This window comes from Temnothorax americanus, unplaced genomic scaffold (genome assembly GCF_048541705.1).
Source record: "Temnothorax americanus isolate GAGA-0224 unplaced genomic scaffold, ASM4854170v1 Scaffold16, whole genome shotgun sequence".
NCBI classification, from domain to species: domain Eukaryota; kingdom Metazoa; phylum Arthropoda; class Insecta; order Hymenoptera; family Formicidae; genus Temnothorax; species Temnothorax americanus.
This window is the reverse complement of record NW_027509297.1, coordinates 261770-283540: the sequence shown is the minus strand read 5'-3', so window position 1 is coordinate 283540 and position 21771 is coordinate 261770. Positions and strand designations below refer to the sequence as shown.

At 39.9% G+C, this 21771-nt stretch overlaps 5 protein-coding genes across 6 annotated transcripts in view; 3 read left to right on the top strand and 2 right to left on the bottom strand.

Annotated features, from left to right (window-relative positions):
* Window positions 1-1310, bottom strand: part of Ec (ubiquitin specific peptidase echinus) — a 69162-nt gene extending 67852 nt beyond the window's left edge. Inside the window, exon 1 of the mRNA XM_077402714.1 lies at window positions 775-1310. The gene's annotated coding sequence lies outside the window, so the exon portion shown is untranslated. The remainder of the gene's footprint in view (window positions 1-774) is intronic.
* Window positions 1311-6059: 4749 nt separating this feature from the next.
* Gint3 (GDI interacting protein 3) lies at window positions 6060-9272 on the bottom strand. The gene is made up of 6 exons (XM_077402859.1): window positions 9132-9272; window positions 8775-8934; window positions 8518-8667; window positions 7270-7675; window positions 6896-7191; window positions 6060-6808 (listed from the first exon to the last, which is right to left on the bottom strand). The coding sequence occupies exons 2-6, from the start codon at window positions 8849-8851 to the stop codon at window positions 6421-6423; spliced, it is 1317 nt and encodes a 438-aa protein (XP_077258985.1). The 5' UTR covers window positions 8852-8934; window positions 9132-9272; the 3' UTR covers window positions 6060-6420.
* Window positions 9273-10607: 1335 nt separating this feature from the next.
* Window positions 10608-11820, top strand: LOC143895604 (cytochrome b-c1 complex subunit 7). The gene is made up of 4 exons (XM_077402864.1): window positions 10608-10766; window positions 10881-10931; window positions 11341-11507; window positions 11608-11820. Exons 1-4 carry the CDS (start codon window positions 10739-10741, stop codon window positions 11683-11685), a joined length of 324 nt encoding a protein of 107 aa, XP_077258990.1. The 5' UTR covers window positions 10608-10738; the 3' UTR covers window positions 11686-11820.
* A 970-nt stretch (window positions 11821-12790) lies between these two features.
* Napi-iii (Na[+]-dependent inorganic phosphate cotransporter type III) lies at window positions 12791-18110 on the top strand. Of its 2 annotated transcripts, none has more exons than XM_077402858.1 (6): window positions 12791-13453; window positions 14855-15734; window positions 15989-16195; window positions 16285-16495; window positions 16675-17330; window positions 17777-18110. In XM_077402858.1, exons 2-6 carry the CDS (start codon window positions 15531-15533, stop codon window positions 18005-18007), a joined length of 1509 nt encoding a protein of 502 aa, XP_077258984.1. In that variant the 5' UTR covers window positions 12791-13453; window positions 14855-15530; the 3' UTR covers window positions 18008-18110. The 2 variants fall into 2 exon arrangements, with proteins under 2 accessions (XP_077258984.1, XP_077258983.1); XM_077402857.1 differs by having other exon boundaries at window positions 12791-13481.
* Window positions 18111-18249: 139 nt separating this feature from the next.
* Window positions 18250-21754, top strand: LOC143895599 (EF-hand domain-containing protein 1). The gene is made up of 5 exons (XM_077402854.1): window positions 18250-18433; window positions 18604-18740; window positions 19179-19501; window positions 19961-20412; window positions 20850-21754. The coding sequence occupies exons 1-5, from the start codon at window positions 18266-18268 to the stop codon at window positions 21654-21656; spliced, it is 1887 nt and encodes a 628-aa protein (XP_077258980.1). The 5' UTR covers window positions 18250-18265; the 3' UTR covers window positions 21657-21754.
* The last annotated feature ends 17 nt before the right edge of the window (window positions 21755-21771 follow it).

The window sequence follows — 21771 nt, the reverse complement described above, 5'->3', positions numbered from 1 at the left end:
ATTAACGCCGCTTATTGTTATGCAAGCGCAACGACACATATCCCGCGTGTTGTGGCCATCGCATTTATGTGGGTCAATGACTTTCCTTGCCGCTCATCTATACTAATAAATAATTAGATAGAAAGACTGAACACAGAAGTAGAAGGATGAAATCACTTTTAACTAAATATATCTTATTCGAGGAATGTAAATCGGTGTTTTCCTTGCGTGCGAATCCAGACAGCACGCATGCAAAATCGGGGACATAAGACGTCTTAAAGATGTCTTAGGCCGGTATTCATAATCAGATCTTATTTCAAGACCGTCTTAAGTAATATCTTAAGATGCTAATACGGCTTTGTGATTGGTTAAAATGACATCTTCAGATTGTACTTAAGACGGTCTTAAATAAGAACCGACTATGAATACTATTATGAATACTATGAATAAAGCCATTTTGACCAAGCTCAAATGGTTGATTAATCCATTGGAAATAACCAATCGCATTTGCTCATTTAAGCAGATTGACAAATGCGCGATTGGTCATTTCCAATGGACTACTAATCAACGATTAAGTTTGCCGAAGTGGGCCTTAAAGATGTCTTACGTCTCGATTTTGAACGCAACGCCTGGTCTGGGAAATACTTCGAGATTCAAACGGGAATACAATCGATACAATGCAAAGTTCACGCGGTTAGGTTAGGCAATTTCTCAAACTGCATCCCGTGTGTGCGAAATTTTCCATGATTCGATGTATGTTTTATATTACGTTGAAACAAGACGTATCGCACTTACCTCTGCCGCATCCGCGGACGTTTCTGTCGCGAGGTTCGAAGAAGCAGCCCTCGTCACCGGAGCTCACGTCGGCATCGACAATCGCCGTTGGGCAGAGAGCGCGGTTGATTGTCGCGCTCGACCAAACTGGTCGGACCACAATCGCAGTACCGTTTCGCCGATGTAATCCAGGATTAATTCGGAAACGTCGATCGTCGATGCGGGAACGCGTTGTGCGCGCGTTCGCGCACACAAGTCGAAAAAAAAAAACGTCGCGCGATCGACGAGCGCAACGCCGTGATCCTGGCGACGCGCGAAATATAAACGAGAATAGTGTCACTGACTGACGTCGCACACCAATCGCCGACAGCGAATAAACGCGCTCGGTCAAAAATCCCGACAACGCACGTCGAGCGTCATCGCTGTGTTCGATCAACTCTCGAATTTCGGCCCGGTCTCTTTTCTCTCGCTTTTTGTTTCTCTTTCAATTTTGACAAACGGGAGACTCGACCGCGGTGAAAATCATCCATCCCCGAACACCCAGTCGGCCGCGATAGTCGGCGTGCACTGAGTCACTGAGAAGACCGTGGCGAGCCACGCGACTCCGACGCGAAAGCGAGGCCGCGCAAGATGGCCGCCGGCGAGCGCGCGGCGCGCGCTCGCATTGGTCGGCAGCGCCTTGTCAGGTGCGCCCTCGCGCGCGTTATCGCCAGGCATGAAGGAATCGCGACGATAAGGGAGCCGCGCTGCGATTCCTCATTGTCCCGGCACAAAGGTGCAATTGACACCGAACGATACCGAATGCGATTATTGTCGTCGCGACCTGTCAGCCGGTCAGATGTTACTCGCGCGCAACTTCAGGGCTGTTACTCTTCGACAGCTTCGAAGCTTCGAAAAATATATTTGCGACATAATTACATTAGAAATTTTATTCGGATTTTGTCATATCATTTTATAGATGTATGCCTATCGCGGTAGGGTCTGATGCACCTGGGAAAAAGCTAACGATAAATCGTATGCCTATCGCGGTACTATTATATTAGATTAATAAATAATTGTATAATTTTGACTCTTCGAAGCAAATCGCCAGCCCTACTTCAGATCCCTCGCGTTTAAGGTTTAAGCGAGTAAATAAAATAAATTTAAATTTTTGAACTTTACTTGTCGAACAAGTTTATAATTACTATTGACCGCACGTTGTGTTTCGGTGAAAGGTCAGATAACTTTCTAATAACAAATATGAGAATATTAATTCATATAAATAAATGCGCAAGTTCTCTAATATTAAATCTAAAACAAAAAGCACTTCGCAAATATACATGTATATATTCTTTATCGATTCTGTGAATAATAAGTAGTACAATTAATCGAAAATATCTTTAACATATAAATAAAAAGCGTTTTAATTTAGAAAAACATTAACAATTACAAAGTATTTGATTTTCATAACAAAAATATTACCGCAATGCGGATAACATGACGTACCAATGTCGACGTAACGAAAAATCAAATCTCGCGAAATAAATTCAAACGAAGACAACGCCGTTGTCACCTTCGTGTCTCAACCTCGCGGAACTTTAGGCGCGCGCGCGCGCGCGCTTTCATTGATATAATAACGTAAGTATATACCGCCCGACAACACTTTCCGCCGTTAAATCTATTTTTTCATCCGGCGGATGAAAGTCATCCCCGCGCGACGAATGCAGAAATTGGAAATCCCGTTTCAGCCACGAGCAATTAACGATCCCCGCGTGGGGATCGGAGCTAGGCGTCTCCCTCCCCCGGGGCGTTCGACCCTGCGTGGAATGCAAGGTAACTGCAAATTTCCGGTAGACTAGATTCTAAGCGGGAATGGGCGTGTAGCACTTATCGTTCGAACTCATTCCGCCCGTCCTTCTCGCTCCGGCAATAACCTCGGGCGCCGTTCGCTTCCGATGATGCTCTCCCCGCGCGCGGCTCTTCCCTTTTTTACCTCATCGCCCCGATCGCAATTGCGCCTTGCGCCGCCGCCCGCCGCCTTTGCGCGGCATCGTCCTATCTCGTCCGTCGGGCTCCCTTTGCGTGGCGTAAACCAGTTATCGTCTCCCTTCGGATCTTGTCATTCCGCAATCCGCGCGTCTTAACGCGTCGACGCGCGTAAACGCGGGGTCCAAATTATTCCGTTATACATCAAAGAGATTTCGAATCCTTGATTTTAATTAATTTTTATTTCATATTAGGTCGCGTTATTTTCACATTTCGACAGAGCTGAAAAGAGATTGTTTTCTCCCCTCTTTATGCATCCCTCTTCCTCCTGAAAAAATGTAAATCCTAAGCTTTAAGAATGTAAATAAGCGTAACTATCGTGCAATTTTATTTTATGAACTTTTGCGCAAGAAACTTGTGTAAAATAGCGCGGACTTAATGGTTCCATCGGCAGCTCGGAACGTCAACCTTTCTGACAGATATTCCGATATCACTTCTCCCTAGTGCGGAGAAAAGAAACTGGCACGACGCGCGCGCGCGCGCGATCATTGCTACCTGTTTCTGCAACAGGTGTGCCGGGGTCGTTAAGCGAATTGCAAAAGAGCGACGATTCGCGATAGGTATGCGAGAATTACGAATAAGCGCGCGCTCGCGCTCGTGCTTATGCACACGCGAGAGCATTTGCGAATGGATCCCGCGGCCATGCATGTACATGCATTCTAACACGACGCGGCTATTATAGGTGCGCGCGGTCGAACGGATGCTGAAAATCGCTAATACATCACGATCCTGTCATTACGGGCTGCGCTAAACTGCTGATTTACCGCAAATAACCGCGTGGCATAATCAAATGCGTACGTCGATCGCGCGAGAAGTGGTTGCATCATAATTTTGCATTACCTTTAAACTAAAACGCAATCATTGAAATTATGCCATTACGTTTCTACGATCTTTACCGAAGTTGATAATAATAGCTCTAAAAAACATAAGAAAAGTAAGAAAACGTCCAAGTTACTACTTAATAGTGATACAATTTTGGATGAAGCTGCACAGTCACGTAAAGCTGTGAAGAGAGAAAATTCCATTCCATTAGATAGCATTACTGAAACAGAGGCGAAGAAGAGAAAGAAACGTGCAAAGAAATCTAGAGAATTTGATTCAGAGAACAAAGAAAAATTAATTAATACAGAGAACATCACTTTCGGATGTATTAAATCTGAAAGAGTAGAGCATTTAGCTAGTGTTTCTGAAACAGAGACGAAAAAGAGAAAGAAACATGCGAAGAAATCTAGAGAACTTGATTCAGAGAACGAAGAAAAAGTAATTAATGATACGGAGAACTATTTCCAGAACTATTAAATCTAAAAAAGAAGACCAACATATGGATAAAAAGCATATTATATCAAATGCCGATCTTTCAAAGTTGTGATTCTTAAAATTCTTGGAATTTTAGATATATAATGTAACTTTAGATTATTATATTCTCCACATACCTTTTCAATTTTCGGTATACTTGATTTCCGTAATTCAAAATTTTTAATTTTTTAAATTATAATTTTTAAAATATAGAAAAATCTTAAAAAATTTGAAAAATTCTTAGAACTTTAGGTAGTACAATCTCTTATTATATTCTTCTAATCTTTTTAGCAATTTTTTGTGAATTTAAATGATTACTTGAAATCTTCAATCTTGAAATTCTAGGAATTGCGATTCTTAAAATTTCGTTTAGTTTAGGACCGATTTCCCCGTCTGTGATTAACTTGATCCTTCGATTAAACTCACTTTTCGTCTCTTTCTAAAAGAGACAGTTAGAAAGAGATGAAGTACGAGTTTAATCGGAGGATCAAGTTAACCGGAGACGTGAAATAAATCGGCCCGTATAGAAATATTATAATAGAGGTATGGACGATCATATATTTATACAAATGTTTCAAATTATTAGTGTAGATTTTATTATATTTTTAGAAATTGTAAACTATAATATAAATTATTAATAATCGTATATGCATATATTATTAACAATAAGTTTTAAAATGGAAATATAACAGTTTACAAAAAGAAGAAACAATAATGATATTCAGTTTGCTGGTCTATCCTGCAAAAAATTTTTCTTCTCATAACTGAATATCTGATTGAATAAAAAGTATTTTGATACTTGAGATGTTATACGTAACAAATATGCGAATATCAATCAAAATATAATCAAACTGTAGAGCGAGAAAGGAAGAAAAAAGTCCAGAAATTCTCGATAATACAGAAAAATATATTCGTTCAGATCCTAAAAAGTAAAATCCATTAGCAATACAATCAATCGGTTTATCTTTTTCCACAATAGTTTTATCTCTTTCCAAAATGTGTCTCGATTTCCTCGCGTACCACATATGCGCGTGAAAGATAAAAATTCCTCGTGCCGAGTCGCACGCGCCTAAATGCAGCGTAAAGCCCTATCCTCTGGCACGCAACAGGAAACACCAGAGTGGTTCGGTTCGAACAATGTGCCTGAAAAAGCGTATGACATACAACAATACGGTACAGCCGCGACAGCCGGTACGTATATTGCGTTTTACACACGCATTTGGGAGTGCCGGCTGATATTGCACGCGATATGCGAATAAAATTTCGTGAAATCGCGCGTGAACCGACCAACTGATTGTAAATCGAAAATCTATAACGTAGGATACACCGTTATTAAAGCGTCTACTTATTGAATTGTTTTTGTAATACATCTTAAGTATTTTCCAGATAAGATTATTTGCTATATATGTATATACAGGCTCGCTTATGGTACATAAGGAGATTTCTCTCTACAAATCGAAGCGTACGCACATTACCGTTTGTACGCAACACTTTGTCACGGTACCGTTATGAGAGAGAAATCATCATTCCAAACACACATATACTATACACACCTATAAAAAAAGATACTATTAAGGGCGGTGTAAGTGATGCCCAAACTGGTTTTAGGTAATTACTGAGAGACACAGAACTGTCTACGCTTCATAATGAATAACCGGTTTCCCTGAGAGCAGGCAACTCTTCGTACTTGGTGCAGTGTCGCGTACAAATCTGAAGGCGCAATAACATGCCAAAATGCGAATGGGATATGGATGCGATAAAAAATAAATATAACGATTACAAAAGTTGAATGTAAAATCCTATTCCTGATATGCCAATATGCATGCATAATTATATTTGCTCCATACATGAACCAATGTACATTCGCTATTTATACTAATACTATATGTCCCCTAATTAAATATATATATACAGCAGGATTATTTTAAATAAATATAATCGCAAAAAAACATATATCGCAAGATATGTATAGGATTAGACAGATATTAATGCTTATTTACATATGTATATTATATCAATAAAATTGAAACATACAGTAAAATTACATGGTAAATAAATTTTCTTTACATTTATTTATGTTATAGATAATTCAATAAGTGTAGATACTTCAATAATAAATTTATTCATTAAAAATTAAATCAGCATACTTCACTTTTCTTACACGATTGGGGTTTTGACGTATATAGTAATATGATAAATGGGCGCAATATATCAGAAAAAAATTCTCCAAAAACACTGGAATGACCAGAAAATTATAACAATGATGCTAAAAGTGTCAATAAAGTATTTAAAAAAAAAAATGTTTTGAATTATATATCATATTATCTGTACCAGAATATATTATTTTCAAACTGGATGTATAAAACAAAGAACATCTTCTTTCAAATATCTCTTAGGCATAATTTCTTTATCAGATACATTCCAAGAGAACTCCAATATAGCTGTAGGAATTAATCGTAATTCTAAAAGTGTCTTTGCATGGCATTCTTCTACTAGCTTAATCCCATCCGGTGTTATCAGCAAAAAGGACACTTTATCATCGACTAAATTTTCAGTAACAAATTCAGTAACATTCTGGAACTTCTCGTGTACCGAGAAAGTACCTTGCAATATTATTCCGTCTGGAAATTTAATGCGAAGTACGGCGAATTTATATCTCCTAAGTACACGCTGCTCCTCCTTCTCCCTCATAGCCTTTGTTCTTAACATTTGGTTTCTTTCTACAGCTTCCGTCCTAATAATAATCAACGCTTCCATTTAATTACATTATCTAGATATTCCGAAAAATCCTACCATCAAATATATTGCGTTATAAACTTACCGCAACTGTTGTTCCTTTTTTATTTCTTCCGGAGTTATTGTGAAGAAGCTAGGTGGCAATTCATTTCTCACACGAGCTTGACTAGGCATCAATACTTGTAAATTCCTGTCCAACTCAAGAGGAATGGGCTCAGCAGACCTTAATGCTTCGTCCAACATCGTGAGATTTTCAATGTTACAATTATCAGGACTCCACACTAAGAAATCTTCTTCGTTCTCGTTGTGCAGCAATTTTTTCTGTTCAAAACCAGCTGCTTTTAAAAAATCTAGTGCTCCTTCAACGGGCAAAACTTTTTCCTGAAATAATAATGTATATAAGCCACTTTAACATTGATTGAAACTATTTTAAACAAATAATTAAAAATGCAGTATTACTTGGAATATTCTGTTACACATTCTGATTTTCCAATACTTCTCGACGTCAGGATTGTTAATAATATTGTCCAAATATTTGCCAAGTGTTTCTACACAGCCTTCAATTTTTTCTTTTCCAAAATTGCAGCTTTGAATAATTAGACATGCTGTTAATCCTGCTTCCTCGCCCATTAACTGCTCATATAGAAATTCTCTTATTTTCTTTTTCCACTCATCCCGCAACAGTATCTCATCGGATAAATACGGGCAACGGAAGAACACATCGGTGACTGCAAAAATAGATGGATCTACAACTTTATCTTTCTTCTCTTTCAACGTCGTATCTTCCGTCTGTTGTAAACTCTGCTGTGCTTTTCTTTCCAATTCCAGTTCACGCTTAACACGTGCTTGAATAGCAGCATACGATCTGTAAATAGTCACGATATTAATCAGATTGACAGGACAAAGGATGGTATACGTAGTCGGTTCTTATATTTAAAACAATCTAGGCCTTAAGTACAATCTTAAGATGTCATAAATCAATCACGGAGTCATATTAACGTCTCAAGGGAACCACCTGGTTAGAGCGCTGAAAAACAATTTTCATACATTTTTTTCTAACAGTTAGTGCTATCAACTTCATGTTTCGTACATATATTTCATTTATATTTTATACAATATCCATGTGTTTTGATACATATACAAAAATAATATAAAATTATCTACACGGGCAGTGGACGATTCGACAAAATCAATGTGAAGACATCTACTGCCCGTGTAGATATCTCGACAATTTTATATTCTTTTTGTACATAAAAATTCATGGATATTCTATAAAGTATAAATAAAATATGTACAAACATGAAGTTGATAGCACTAACCGTTTATTTGAAAAATATATATATATAAATCGTTATTTTTTAGCGCTCCAAACTAGATGGTCCCCTGAAATAAGAACGGTATATGAATACCGGCCAAAAACTCTAATGATATTGCTAATAATAATATACAAAATATCAGATAATAAATAAGTGGACCGCTTGGACAAGTAGAGCAGATTGAACTGAATAAAAAAATCCTTTACCGTTTTGTAAGTTTCTAAATAATTAATAAGAAATTAATCATTAAGAAACTAAAACAATAAAGGACTTTTTGGTACAGTTCAATCCGCTCTATCTGCCCACAAGAAGTGATCTGCTTATTACCTGACATCTCGTATATATATATAAACATGCATAGTAAGTAAAAATAATTTTAAATGTTACGCACGTATTAAATCTTGGTTTGTCAGTTTTCTTTGCTTCCAATCTTGCTAAAGCAGCTTGGCCCGCTGTCTTAGCTTCCTCTGTAGGTTCCGCTCTCTTAATTGGTCCTTTAGACTCCGTTGGAGTACATATAGTACTGGTGGACTCAGTCAATCTATATATAAAAGTTAATTTCAAAATAGTATAATTATCATTAATTAATCTGTCGATCGACATCGTCGCTAAATCTATATCGACAATTTATATTATTATCGCAATTACTTGTATCCTTTTCCCGCTTTCATAAATTTTGCGCTTGTTTTTTTCTTTTGAAAGAAAGACTTGATTTTATCAGCCATATTTTATATTTGTTAGATTGCTGTCCAGCCAGTCAAGTATCTAGTATATTACTCAGTCAATGAATTACAATCTTCAGAAGCGCCTAAAAAAATAAAATATTTAAAACTTATTAATCCATTTTTTTAAAAGTAATCACCATTAACTTTTACATTATTATACCTTTATCAATTTATATATTTCTCAAGTGTAATATTGAGATAAGATAAAGGTGCAGATATTATATTCATTTTTACGCTATTGCGCGCAAAACGAAAATGCGCTTCGTTCGCGCGATCTTACCTGTCTTCATGAATTGCTCCGTAATTCTGGAGCCATAAACGTGCCAGGCAACGAATATCAACGTCACGCTGCCCACGAGGGTCAGCAGGAAGACTTTGAGCAGCTGCAGCTGAAAATCGTCGAACGAGAGCAATGCTACCAGCTCGTGAAAGAATTCGCGGAGCTTCAACGACGTCTCGTCATCGAGGACGACGATGTCGCCGAAATTAAAGGTTAGACCGAATGTCGTCGACAGCAACGATAACAAGTTGAGCACGCATTTATTGATCGCCTCCGACAAATAGTTCGTCCAAGGACACGAATCCTCACATGCGCTGCTCATCACATGAGGAAGAGATTCTTGGAAGAGAAATTAATATTTCACTTGCACCCGAGCCAATCTCGGCGCTTATCGAGGTCCTGTCGCAGCAACCGGACCACCGGAGCAGCTCACGACGATTCACGAAATATCAGATATATGGAAAGCCACAAGTTTTTCCAGTCATCACCCCGATATATGGCACAATTCGGAGGCCGCGCCTTTCTTGATGGTTCTTGGAACGCACGAATTTGATCAACGGGAACATATATCAAATAGATGTAAGATATAGATTTAGATTAGATTAAATTTTTTTTATTGTTTAATATATAGGGAAAGAAGATTAAATCAGGGACAACGAAATATATAGATATTTAGTTTTTAATCTTTTTATTCCAAATTATTTAACAACTGGAAAAAGTATTTATATTTTTTGTATCGTTTGACAAATCAAATTAATTCATAAAAACACTTTGACATTTTGAAAACATTTATTAAAGACTTTTTCTTATACGTATTTTTTTATTGCATATATAAAAAAAAAATTGTTTTCCCGGATTGTTCTTTATCTTTGGTAATTACAATAATTTTTATATCGCTTTAATTGTAATGGCAACAAATAATAATTTAAAAGACGATGATATTCTAAATGTTATATCGAGAAGTTTTTAAACACATATATCAAAATACATATGTTATCTAATATACAAGCGTAAAATATTTATACACATACATGCAATTATCTAAATTGTAAGATTAATAGATATGAAAATTCCTTATAGAAATTTAATACTGTGATTATTTGGCTAGTAATTAATTACTTATTTTGAGTATTAAAATCATTAAAAACAGTACTTTTAATACTCAAAATAAGTAATTAATCACTAGCCAAATAATCACTTACAGTATTAAATATCTGTAAGGGATAGACTATACAATAATATTTTATTTCAACCCAGGCACAGGTACTACACATACACCCTTTATATATACATATATATATCGCATGTTATTATTCTACAAATATTTTTCAGTTAACTTTATAATTATATAACGTAATCAATTCTATAATTGAAAAATGTGAAATACTATTTTTTGGATAGTATTATATTTATTATTTATAATTATGCTATTTTTTTGCTCTTTTGAATTGCCAGGGCCGTATATCTTCGAGGGTCGCGCGTCGTGGTGAGTGGTGACAGTCACGCACGCCGCCATTTAATTTCGGTGCGTTTCTGCACATTTCTGCTCGTCGTGAAGTCCGTCGTATTTTCTCTCGCGATTTCCTCCGTAGAAAGCGTCACTAAAAATGAGCAGGCAAATGAATCAGTTGATCAGTAAATAGCCAATTTCATTCCCTTGTCTCTTTTAATAAAAATCTCGTTTTTGTTTCTTCACGCGATCGATCGCCAAGTGAAATGATTCTTACATAACGCATTTATTTGTTTCAGCCGTCGGCTTCAAGAAATGGTGCTACAATATCAGCAGATTTAATCAATACGGTAATGAAAAAATGACATTTTTTACGTCGTTGATTTGTATCGCGCAAAAACTGAGTAAAATTCCCGACCTAACCTAACATCGTTGTGTCGATATATTTGATTTCCTGGTGCAGAGGACTATTGGACTATTGGAGACAAGCATTTATGTTATGTTTGAAATAGTAGTGCCTACAGTTGTACTGTAACTGCCTTTTTTTATGTATCAATTTTGTACATTAGCTAAATTTGATGACGAGAACTTGATTAGTAGTGTTTCGATATCACTTGTGGATGTGTGCATTTTTATGGAGAAATTAACGCTAAGGAGTATGACAATTTGTTCACGGATTATACCGATTATGCAGAAATTGTAGATACTGTACATTCAGAACTATAATTGTATTGTAAGAAATTTAATTTTTCTACCCAGGTTTGTGGAGGGATGATTTGCTCATCGAAGATGCCGACGTGACCGAAGCGCTGAGGCGCCTGCCTCAGGAAATCAAGGATCAACGCAACTTCCGCATGGTGAGAGCCATACAGTTGGACGCCAACAAGAGAATCCTACCCGAGGAGGAATGGACTAAGTACGAAGAGGTCAGTGAACATCAATTGTCGTTGATTGAACGACATGTGATTCTAGTAATAATATAATTGATCTAGAATTTCCTCAGTTTACGAAAGAATGTTTTTGTAGGACGTACATTACCTTAAGCCGTACGTCGATGAAGTTGTGAAAGAACGCGAGGAGAGAGAGGCATGGGAGGCGTCGTAAAGCGTAGCGCAATGATTAATATAGCAATGTAACAAAGATTATCCGTTCTTTATATAACGCGGAGAAGAGAGCTGGTCTGTACATACGTGTAAGATGAACAGATATTAAATAAATTATATTTGCTTTTGTTCGAAACAGCAATAAGTATGCAGCGACGTTCTGTACTCCGTTGCGTTGCAACGTCCGTCTGATTTCCCAAACGACCACTTCCTAGTAATGAATAATAACGAACCGCAAGAGTAAATAAATAACAATAAGCCGACTCGAATTGATAATGTGGAAAAATATCTCGCAGGAATAGCCACGTGCCGCGTATTGATAGAATATAACATTATTATTGTTTAATTATTGTAATGCACATGCCCCTAAATAATTCCTAACTCGTTACATGAAGGATATTGCTTGGGATATTGAATAGATTGCGGACAGACGCGAAAATAGTCATCGTTGGAAAATGTACGGCATACATAATTGGAAAGAAATTTATATATTTCATCATCGATTGTTATCGCGTTCATCCGTCACTCATTAATATCTCTTATATAAGTGTACGTTATCAATTTATTTAGATGGTACGCGTGATAATTTAAACGATGATCAAGCGGTAATAATAATAATGGTAATAATGACGTTAATACGCTCCGTCAAGGTCTACGAGTTGAGCGAGAAAAAAAAACGCGAAAAAGCGTAGAACAGCGTAGTGAGTGCAATAAATTCATATGACACATAAAACGAGTATGTCTACAAAATTTACAATATTTGTAAATCGATAAGCATTTAGTATATTTATAGAAGAGCCAGTTTTCTTTAATTTCTAAATGGACATTCAAGAAAGAAGAGAAATTAAGAAAATGCAGTTCTGTCGGTTATTATAATTTTTTTAATGCGAAAAATACTGAAATTGTTGAAGTCGCATTTACTTATAGAAATATTTTTGCGATAAATTTTATTATAGCTAGATTTGGAAGAAGGCTCAATGAGGGTGATCGAACATCCTTCCGTCCGCGAATTTTTAAAGAAAAATTGACCAAATTCACACTTTCCGAAGCCTCATTCTTATTACATTGTATTTCCGTTTTTTTTTTTTTTTATTTATTTATTTATTTATTTTTAAATTAAATGTGCTTTTGCATCGAGTTTCAAATCAACATCTTTTCGAGCTTCCTCCAACTCCGAAATCGATACCTCGACGCACCGCGAAACGATTAATGCACCTCGACTTGGCCCTCGCAGTGAGCGTCCTGCAAATCAGCGCAAATCCGCGAAGATGAGGAAGAGGGTGAACGAAAGAGGTCCAATGGGATTCGACCGGGGACCGGGCCGTACTCGCCGTACTCGTGGATCATCGTCCATTGATCGTCATTGGGTTGCATCATCATCCCCCTACATACGTGCGGCACGCGTTTCGCGGGCAAATTGTGACGGATCAATATCTCACCCCCACGCGGAGCTGCGAGCGCCGAGCGGCATCGCGGGATCGCTCCGATCGAGAGGAGAAGCGTGGTGCGGCGTGCGGCCGCCAAAAGTTTCAAGAACGCCGTTGTGACCTCATCGTCGTCGTCCCGAGTCGTCTCGCGCGGTGGCTCCGAGTGCTGGCAGTGCTGCTGCTGCCGGATCCCGCTGGCCCGCTGGTCCTCCTCGAACGCGAGTGTATTCCTCCCTCGAAACGCCGAGCGAGTGTATCCATATTATACCTGCCGGATGAGACCGCGTGACCGTCGACGTCTCGCCAGCAACGTGCCGAGGGACACGACGACGACGCGCGCTGGTCAGCACGAAAAATGATTCGGAGCGTGGTAATTCAGCATTCAGCCTCCTCGACATTACGCCCAGACGCCTCGAAGTCACCACGCCGAGCGCGGCCGCGAACCTCGGTCGTCGTGTCCTTTTCTCCGAAGGAAGCGGGATTAGCGGATGCGAGTTTCGACCGGCCCGGCGCGGCGCGCGGCGCGCGGCAATCGGCTCGACCGTCTCCGACGGGACGTCTGAAAGAAATCGAAGGCGAGAATTTGATTCTCGGCGACATCAGCTATACGGCATTCGTCCCGTTCGCACGCTGGTCGAAAATCGACTCCGCGGATCTGTCGGGCTGTTTAACGGAGGCGTCACGGAGGTTGAGATTTTCGCGCGTTCGATGGAATTTCGTCGTCCCGGGGGATTTTTAGGGCAGCCTCGCCGGGATTGAGAAGACACGAGAATTTTGTTTTGCGCGTATTTCGGGGGCTCGTGACAACGAGCGATGTCCAGTTTCCGCGTCGCTATATAGTTTGAAGATCGAATTGCGGTGGATGACTCAGGGGTCGCGTTGAAAGTTACCGGGGCTCCAATTGGACGGCTTCGATCATTTTTCGTCTCGTCTCGCTGTCTCGTGGAACGTGATAAGACGGTCTCTCGGGGGGTGAGAATTCTGAATAGCACCAGAAGGGAAAGCGACGTAAAATTGAGGGATAACGCGAGAACAGCTTCGTTAGAATCTCTTGGCGGCGGGAGGGAGAGGGGGGGAGAAATTGAAATGGTTGGAGTATAACGATCGAATAATGCTCGGGGGGTGCATGCAATGCTGCATTCAGCCGGCACCGCCAGCTCGTTCGTGTGTCTCAATTTGGGAGGAAAAATGTCGTAACTCGTGTTGAAAGCCTGCTCGTTTAATTAATTCAGACGTTCTCATTATCGAATACTAAATTTCGAATTAATTAAATAATTCTTTTTGTAATTTTTATCCTTTTTTTTTTGTAATTTTTGTAAGATTTTTTTCCAATTTTATTCCAAGATAACGATATGCAAAATAATGATCTATTTTTGTATTTTGTATATTTGGGTTTTTTTAATAGTCATCTATTAAATTAAGATACGGAATTTGCAGTTTTTTAATATTTTACACGAGATACATTCTTGTTTGAAGTTTTGTCCCTGGGAAATTTGTCTTATTCCTTTTCGGAAAGACTGATAAGAGAGAAAAATTAGCGATAAAAAAAGAAAAGGAACACATTCTTTTTTTATTACCAAAAGTGTTAAATTTTGTGACTGTCAGATTTCAGATTTAAAACATATATTTTGAGTGGCAGTCACGAAAAACCTATGATTGTAATGTTGTAATAGAAATTATATATTGTCTACGATACGTCGCGCCAGATACAGTCGATGAGACATCGTTTTGTACGATTTGCAGATGCGGGGAATACAGCGACCGGCGTGTTTCCACGCGAGGAAAGCGCTGATAAAGGAGCGTCAAGAGGACACGAAGATCGCCCGTCACAATCTCGATCCGAGGAACAACGCGACGATCGTTGAAAGAATATAGTCAGCCACCAGTAACCTTCCTTGTTTCTCCGAGTATATTAGCTCGACACACAGTTGTGCATCGTTGACGTACGAATGTGCGATGAAATCACGATGTTAGATAAATCAGGTGCTGCGCCAAAACACTACCTCTGCTACATGTACAAAACTACCGAAGAATTGATCGCGTATTAGGGCTACGATGAAAAGATATAGATACATTATTATATTATAAAAGAATTATATATGAAATATATATTACATTCATCCAAGTATACATATAGAAAGGATATATTCTGATGGATAAACGTTTACACGCAGTATTGATATAACGTTCTGTATCAGAAAAGACTCTTCCTTGCCACGAGGTCCTTAGAAGTCGATTGACGTTATTTGTTATGGAAGCGTTTAGGAAAAAGAGAGAAGATGATAACTTTTATGCCTATCAATTTTCTGACGGATGCACACGTGTAGTAGGAGGATAATCGCATAGAAGCAACATACACGCAACAAACACATTGCATCGAAAGCTCAAGCAGAATAGATTTAAGTTAGAAACGAGAACAATGAGTATACCGTACGATGAGAGCTTGATCTGGATAGTAGTGGTCGGCTTTATAGTGGCGTTCGTCCTAGCGTTCGGCATCGGCGCCAACGATGTCGCCAATAGCTTTGGGACGAGCGTCGGCGCCGGGGTGCTCACGATATTCCAAGCCTGTGCCCTGGCGACCGTCTTCGAGATCGCCGGTGCCGTTCTGATAGGATACAAGGCAGGTATCGAGACAACGCCCGTTGTCAAACTTTCTTATTCATTTCATAAATGAATAAAAAATATTATAAACCGAAGGATATATATATATATATATTATATAGTTTATATTTCTCAAAACTTGTGTGTGCTTTTTAATCTCGCTTGCTTATTTCTGAAAGCAAGATTCGCACACAGATTTTATAGAGCGACCGATAGTAATAAGTTAGACCTCTGCAAATTGTTCTCACTTGGCGATTTATCCCTCCGCTGCAGGTCTCCGACACAATGCGAAAGGGTATACTGGACGTCTCGTTGTACGAGGGCCACGAGAAGGAGTTGATGATAGGGGCGTTATCCAGTCTAGCTGGGTCCGGTATCTGGCTATTGGTGGCTACCGCGTTACGACTTCCAATTTCCGGTACGCATTCCATTGTTGGTGCTACAGTTGGATTTTCGCTCGTGTGCCGGGGTACCGCCGGGGTTAGTAGCACCACGACGCGTTGCGATTGCGTTACGTAGCATAGCCCATGAATGTAGTAATCTAACTTAAAGCCGTATTGATGTCGCAGGTAAAATGGATAGCTCTCGGTAACATAGCGGCGTCCTGGTTTGCCAGTCCTATACTCAGCGGGATTGTATCTGCCAGTATCTTTTGGGTTCTGAGAAAATCCGTGCTCCAGTCTAACAAGCCATTTGAACAAGGTCTCTATATTCTCCCCGTAGCATACGGTCTGACCGTTGCTATCAATATTATGTCAATTGCGCTTGATGGACCTAAACGTAAGTATTTTAGAAAAATAAAGTATATATGTCATTTTTTTTATCCCAAAATTTGAAATCATATATTTTCAAGAGAGCGAAAAGAAAAATATATTGCGGGAAATGATATACTTTGCGCAATACTCCTCATCATCTTGAATTTTTCTTCTTATTCAAAATGTGTTTTTTTAATATGTCAGTATTAAAGATGGACAAGTTGCCGTGGTGGAGTAGCTTGATAATCGCGCTGCTGGCGGGAAAATTCACTGCGTTGTACGTATACGTGTTCGTGGTGCCACGACAGAGGGCGAGAATACTATTATCATCGAACGGCAGCGACGAGAAAGCAGCGGCAACGACGGCGGCGCACTTTGGCTCCTGCCAAGAGAATAACGAGACAACGGCGTTGTCGGTGATCTCGGAGGCTCCCTGCGACACCAGCAATGGTAACGCGAAGGCCGATCTGGCGCCGAAGTTGCGCGGTAACACCAGCGAGAGCCCGTTGCTGATGGTCGCTCAGGCGGACGCAGAGAACGCGCAGATGGACGGGATAGTAGACGACGATGAGCAGCCGGAAGTATCGAGGCTGTTCGCCTTTCTGCAAGTGCTCACCGCGACGTTCGGCAGCTTCGCGCACGGCGGCAACGACGTCAGTAACGCGATCGGGCCGCTGATCGCGCTCTGGGCGGTATACGCGGAGGGTTCGGCTCGGCAGGAGGCCGAAACACCCATACTCATACTGCTGTACGGCGGCCTAGGTATCTCCACGGGATTGTGGGTGTGGGGACGCAGGGTTATACGGACCTTGGGCCAGGATCTGGCCCGCATCACTCCCACGACCGGATTCACCATAGAGGTAAACGCGCGGCCCTTAGAGAACTGATTTTCGGGGAATTCTGCGTAAAACGGAGTTAATCTTTTCGGTTTCCGATTTTTATCGCGTAGAAAAATATTATATCGTATATCTGAGTACAAAAATAAATTTATGACACGATTTTCATGACCAATAAGAATTGATGTCCACTGCACGCAACATCTCGTGAAATTTTTTAATTTTTTTTTCTTTTCTTGAAGTATAAGTTGCGATCCCTGATTTGCTGTCCAATGCAATGAACATTGTAGGCCTAAAGGAATAAATAATATTCCATTCTCTTCTTTATCTCTTTCTCCTCTCTACATATATTCAGAGAATATGACAAAGTCATTTCTTGTTTGATTTCATAGACATTGAGTCTTTCTCTCCACTCATTGAATCATGTATTACTTATCTCGTTGAAACCGACATGAAACTTTCGATTGCAGGTGGGTGCCGCGGTGACGGTCCTGTTAGCAAGTAAGATTGGTCTACCCATCTCAACAACGCACTGTAAAGTGGGATCGGTGGTGTGTGTAGGATGGGCCTCGCGTGGCGGCGAGGGGGTGTCGTGGAAGCTGTTTCGCAATATCGCGTTCGCGTGGCTGATCACCGTGCCGATGGCCGGCTGCCTGTCCGCCGGCTGCATGGCCATTTTCCGCGAGATAATTAGTTTGTGATCCTTCGCAGTTGCGAACAATCGAGGCGCTTTAGACGCAGAAAATCATCCAAATACTGCTGTTGTCAATAAGTTCTGAACAAATAAATGGTCGAACAAAGGAATTTTCATTCGCTTCGTGGCGCTTTATCTCAACTTCCTCTCATCGCAATCTAGAATAGATCCACACCATCCTTTTTGCGGAGGATACCGGTTATATGGCGATATGGGGTATGGGGGTTAATTAGTTAAATCGATAGGCAGTCGCGTTGTTATAGAAATGTGTTTAATCTTAAAGTCAACGAGCGAGCGCAGCGAGTTGCAAATCGATCGACAGCGAACATGTCGGCGTCCGGCCGAAGAGTCGTTCCTAGTCTCGACACGACATTTTATCGTCGGTATGGCAAATTTACCGCTTTTACCGGGATACACCTTTCGAGACATTAGCGTAAGTGCCCGAATATAATTGTAATTAAGCTTTCTCTTCATTTCCACGTTATCAAGAGAATAATAATTGGGAGAATTGCGTGGGCTATTGATTTCGAGGGGTGTAGTTTTTCAAATTGGTGCTTTGATAACTAATGACGACGTATTGAACAAATTGCATCGTTTCGTAAGGTCAAGGATTACAAATTGCCGCACAAGCTTGATGTTTTAAATGGCTTTCCTGTGGTACGCGATACCAATTACGGCATCGGAAGAAGATTAACGGACGCAGCATCCGTTCGATATGCCGAAGGACTAGATCCCGTGGAGTAAGTAACTGCGGACCTCCCTATTCGAAAACTCCGTCGCATTGATATTAATTATATTATTCTATAAAACAATAATGTATCTACAGAACTAATTAAAATGATTATTGGAATTATTAAAAGTAATCAGAATAATTGCTTTACGATTTTAAATTTAATCCATTAAATCGCCATAAAATCACATTTTCCAATTTATTAGGATAATTAAAATAGTTCATATTAATGAACGTAAAATGACTTTTGCTTTTGTCTCGATACGTTCGGATAAACTTTGAAAATGAAAACAGGCAAACAATACTTGATTATCAATATTATATCATCATTTTATAGACAATAGCAAGTGTGTTAATTAAATATTATATAGTGTATGTATTTATATTATTATTTAATCGCGATTAAAGTAATTATTTGGCTTTATTTAATTTTTATCATTATTAACAGATATGATATATCATCGATTTATGGCCGGGTGCCTTGCTACGTGTATCGGCAATTCGTGCCACATTACGCGGTGTTCGCGCAAAAGTGCCTCCGCTTCAAGGCCTTCTTTCGCCAAGGAGTCTTCAATTCCCCAGAGGAGCATTATCGCGTTCGTCATGTAGACATCATCTATTACCTGGAAGACGACACGCTCTGCGTGATAGAGCCTGTGGTAAAGAACGCTGGTTTCCGGCAGGGCAAGCTGGTGAGACGCGGCAGAATCCCGAAAAATGTCAAGAGAGACCTGTTCATCTGGAAAGATTTCAATGTCGGGATTGATGTTTGTATGTTGACGTATTTCTTTCGCCTTTTACCTTCTGTCTATATTTCTTAGCATTCTCTTTATCTGTACAGATATCCTCGGTATATTGTAGAACAAATTAAATCATATATATTTTTCACAATTAATTATTTAATAATAAAGTTCTTTGACCAAGAAATTAAAAAACTCTTGAGACACTTTGTGTGTGTGTGTGTGTGTGTGTGTGTGTGTGTGTGTGTGTGTGTGTGTGTGTGTGTGTGTGTGTGTGTGTGTGTGTGTGTGTGTGTGTGTGTTTACTTATGTGCACACAAAATTAAAATATCACTATTAAAATATCAAACGCTATTAAATCCTGACTGTTAAAATATAAATATACATACATGTATGTATAAATTTATATTTCAATAATTAGGATTTTTGCTCGGGCGACAACCTTGGACATACAAACGATCCTTAATAGAATCGAGTACATTTCTTCTAGGCATTTATGGCGTGGTTTATCACATCGTCGACTGTGATCCGTTCACCAGAGAGTTCCTGACGAGTCAAGGCATCGATGTCGGTGAAAAGGAGAGTCTTCCCGCGGATCCTTACACGGAGCAGCGCGACGCCAAGTGCAGAACACGGACGGGGATCACGCGGGCGTTGGGCGATGATCCTCGGCGACGCTTCCTGGAATACGACGGTATGGTGCTGTCGTTCGATGCCACGTGGAACGACGATCACTATCGAGTGATGTATTTCCTGACGGATGATACCGTGGCAATCCGGGAGATTCACGAGCCCAACGACGGCAAGGATCCCGTGGCGATGCTGCTGAGGCGAATGCGCGTACCCAAGAACTGGCAGAGTCTACCGTCTTGGCACCCGAGTATCTACATGGAATACGGGGATCCCGAAATCGTGGAGTACTGCACGCCGCAAGATTTTAGAGTAAGACTAATTTGCCTGAGTAAGACCTATTTTCAGCCTCGTGCTATTTTGTGTTGTAATAGTACATTTTAATTAAATAGGTCTAAGTATTAATAATGGATAATTTATACATCCCTATTCACGCTATTTGATTACAGAATGTAATTTTAAAATTGTTGCCTAAAAGGAGAACCGAGCAAAGCTCAAGGACCAAGAAGCGAGTTTCTTTTATATATTTTAAGATAATACCGAATTAAAAAAAAAAACCTGTAAATTGATGATATTAAAGAATTTTAATAACATTTTTTATTTTACTGGAGCGCAGTAAAAATAAATTCAGTAAAACTTATGTTCATATATATATATATATATATATATATATATATATATATGCAAATATAAATATTAAATAAAGCAAATAAAAGCGAATTCAAAATCATGTTATTACTTGTCTTCAGGTAGGCGAAACGATCCTCCTATTCGGACGACGCTTCCTGTTGCACGATTGCGATGCTTTCACGCGCAAATATTACTCCGACATATTGAGTACACCGCAACCAGACGCGATTCCGGTTCCCGCGAGAGTGGAAAGGCCAGCGCCGGCGAAGTACGAGATACCACCGCACATAAAGTTTGGCAGTCCCGAGGACACGTACGCCAGTTGTTTGTCGTTCATACCGAAGCCACCCAAGAAGAATGTTATTCGTCAACTGGCGAACTTCCCGAAGAAGCTGCGCTACTCTGCGCGAATGGATGCGGTGCACCCGGAGGATGAGGGTCGCGACTTCGTGATGGAGTACAGCCTGAGCGACGGCACCATTCAAATCAACGAGACCGAGAAGCGTAATTCGGGTCGACGCGAGGGATGCTTCTTATCCTCCAGGCTGATTCCGAAGCCGTGTACGGGAAAGGACAATCCGGAGTACTATACGCCGCAGGATCTTTTCATTGGCGCGCGCATTAACGTGTACAATCATCGCTTCGTCATTACCGGCGCTGATCTGTTCGTGTATCGCTATGTTGAGGCGAACCGCGACAAATTCTGCCAGGAAGTCCGGGAGAATCTGCGCGATTATTTTCTTCAGCAGGGTATGCTGCAGGATGACGTGGACATTGAAGCTAAAAAGATACAAGAAAGGGAAAATGAACAGAAGCTTCTTGCGGATAATATAATCGCGCAAAACGTGGAGGATGATGTTAATGCGAGCAAATGCGTGGACAAAGAATTCGATATGATTGGTCATAAAGAATTGATAACGGCTTAATTAATCAATTAACGCATAAATGGATTTATCGGTGTTTTCAATACCGATCCCTTAATCGATTCAAACCTATAAGGTTTGCTAATAAATTTTACAAGCAATTTTTCTTGTCCTTTAT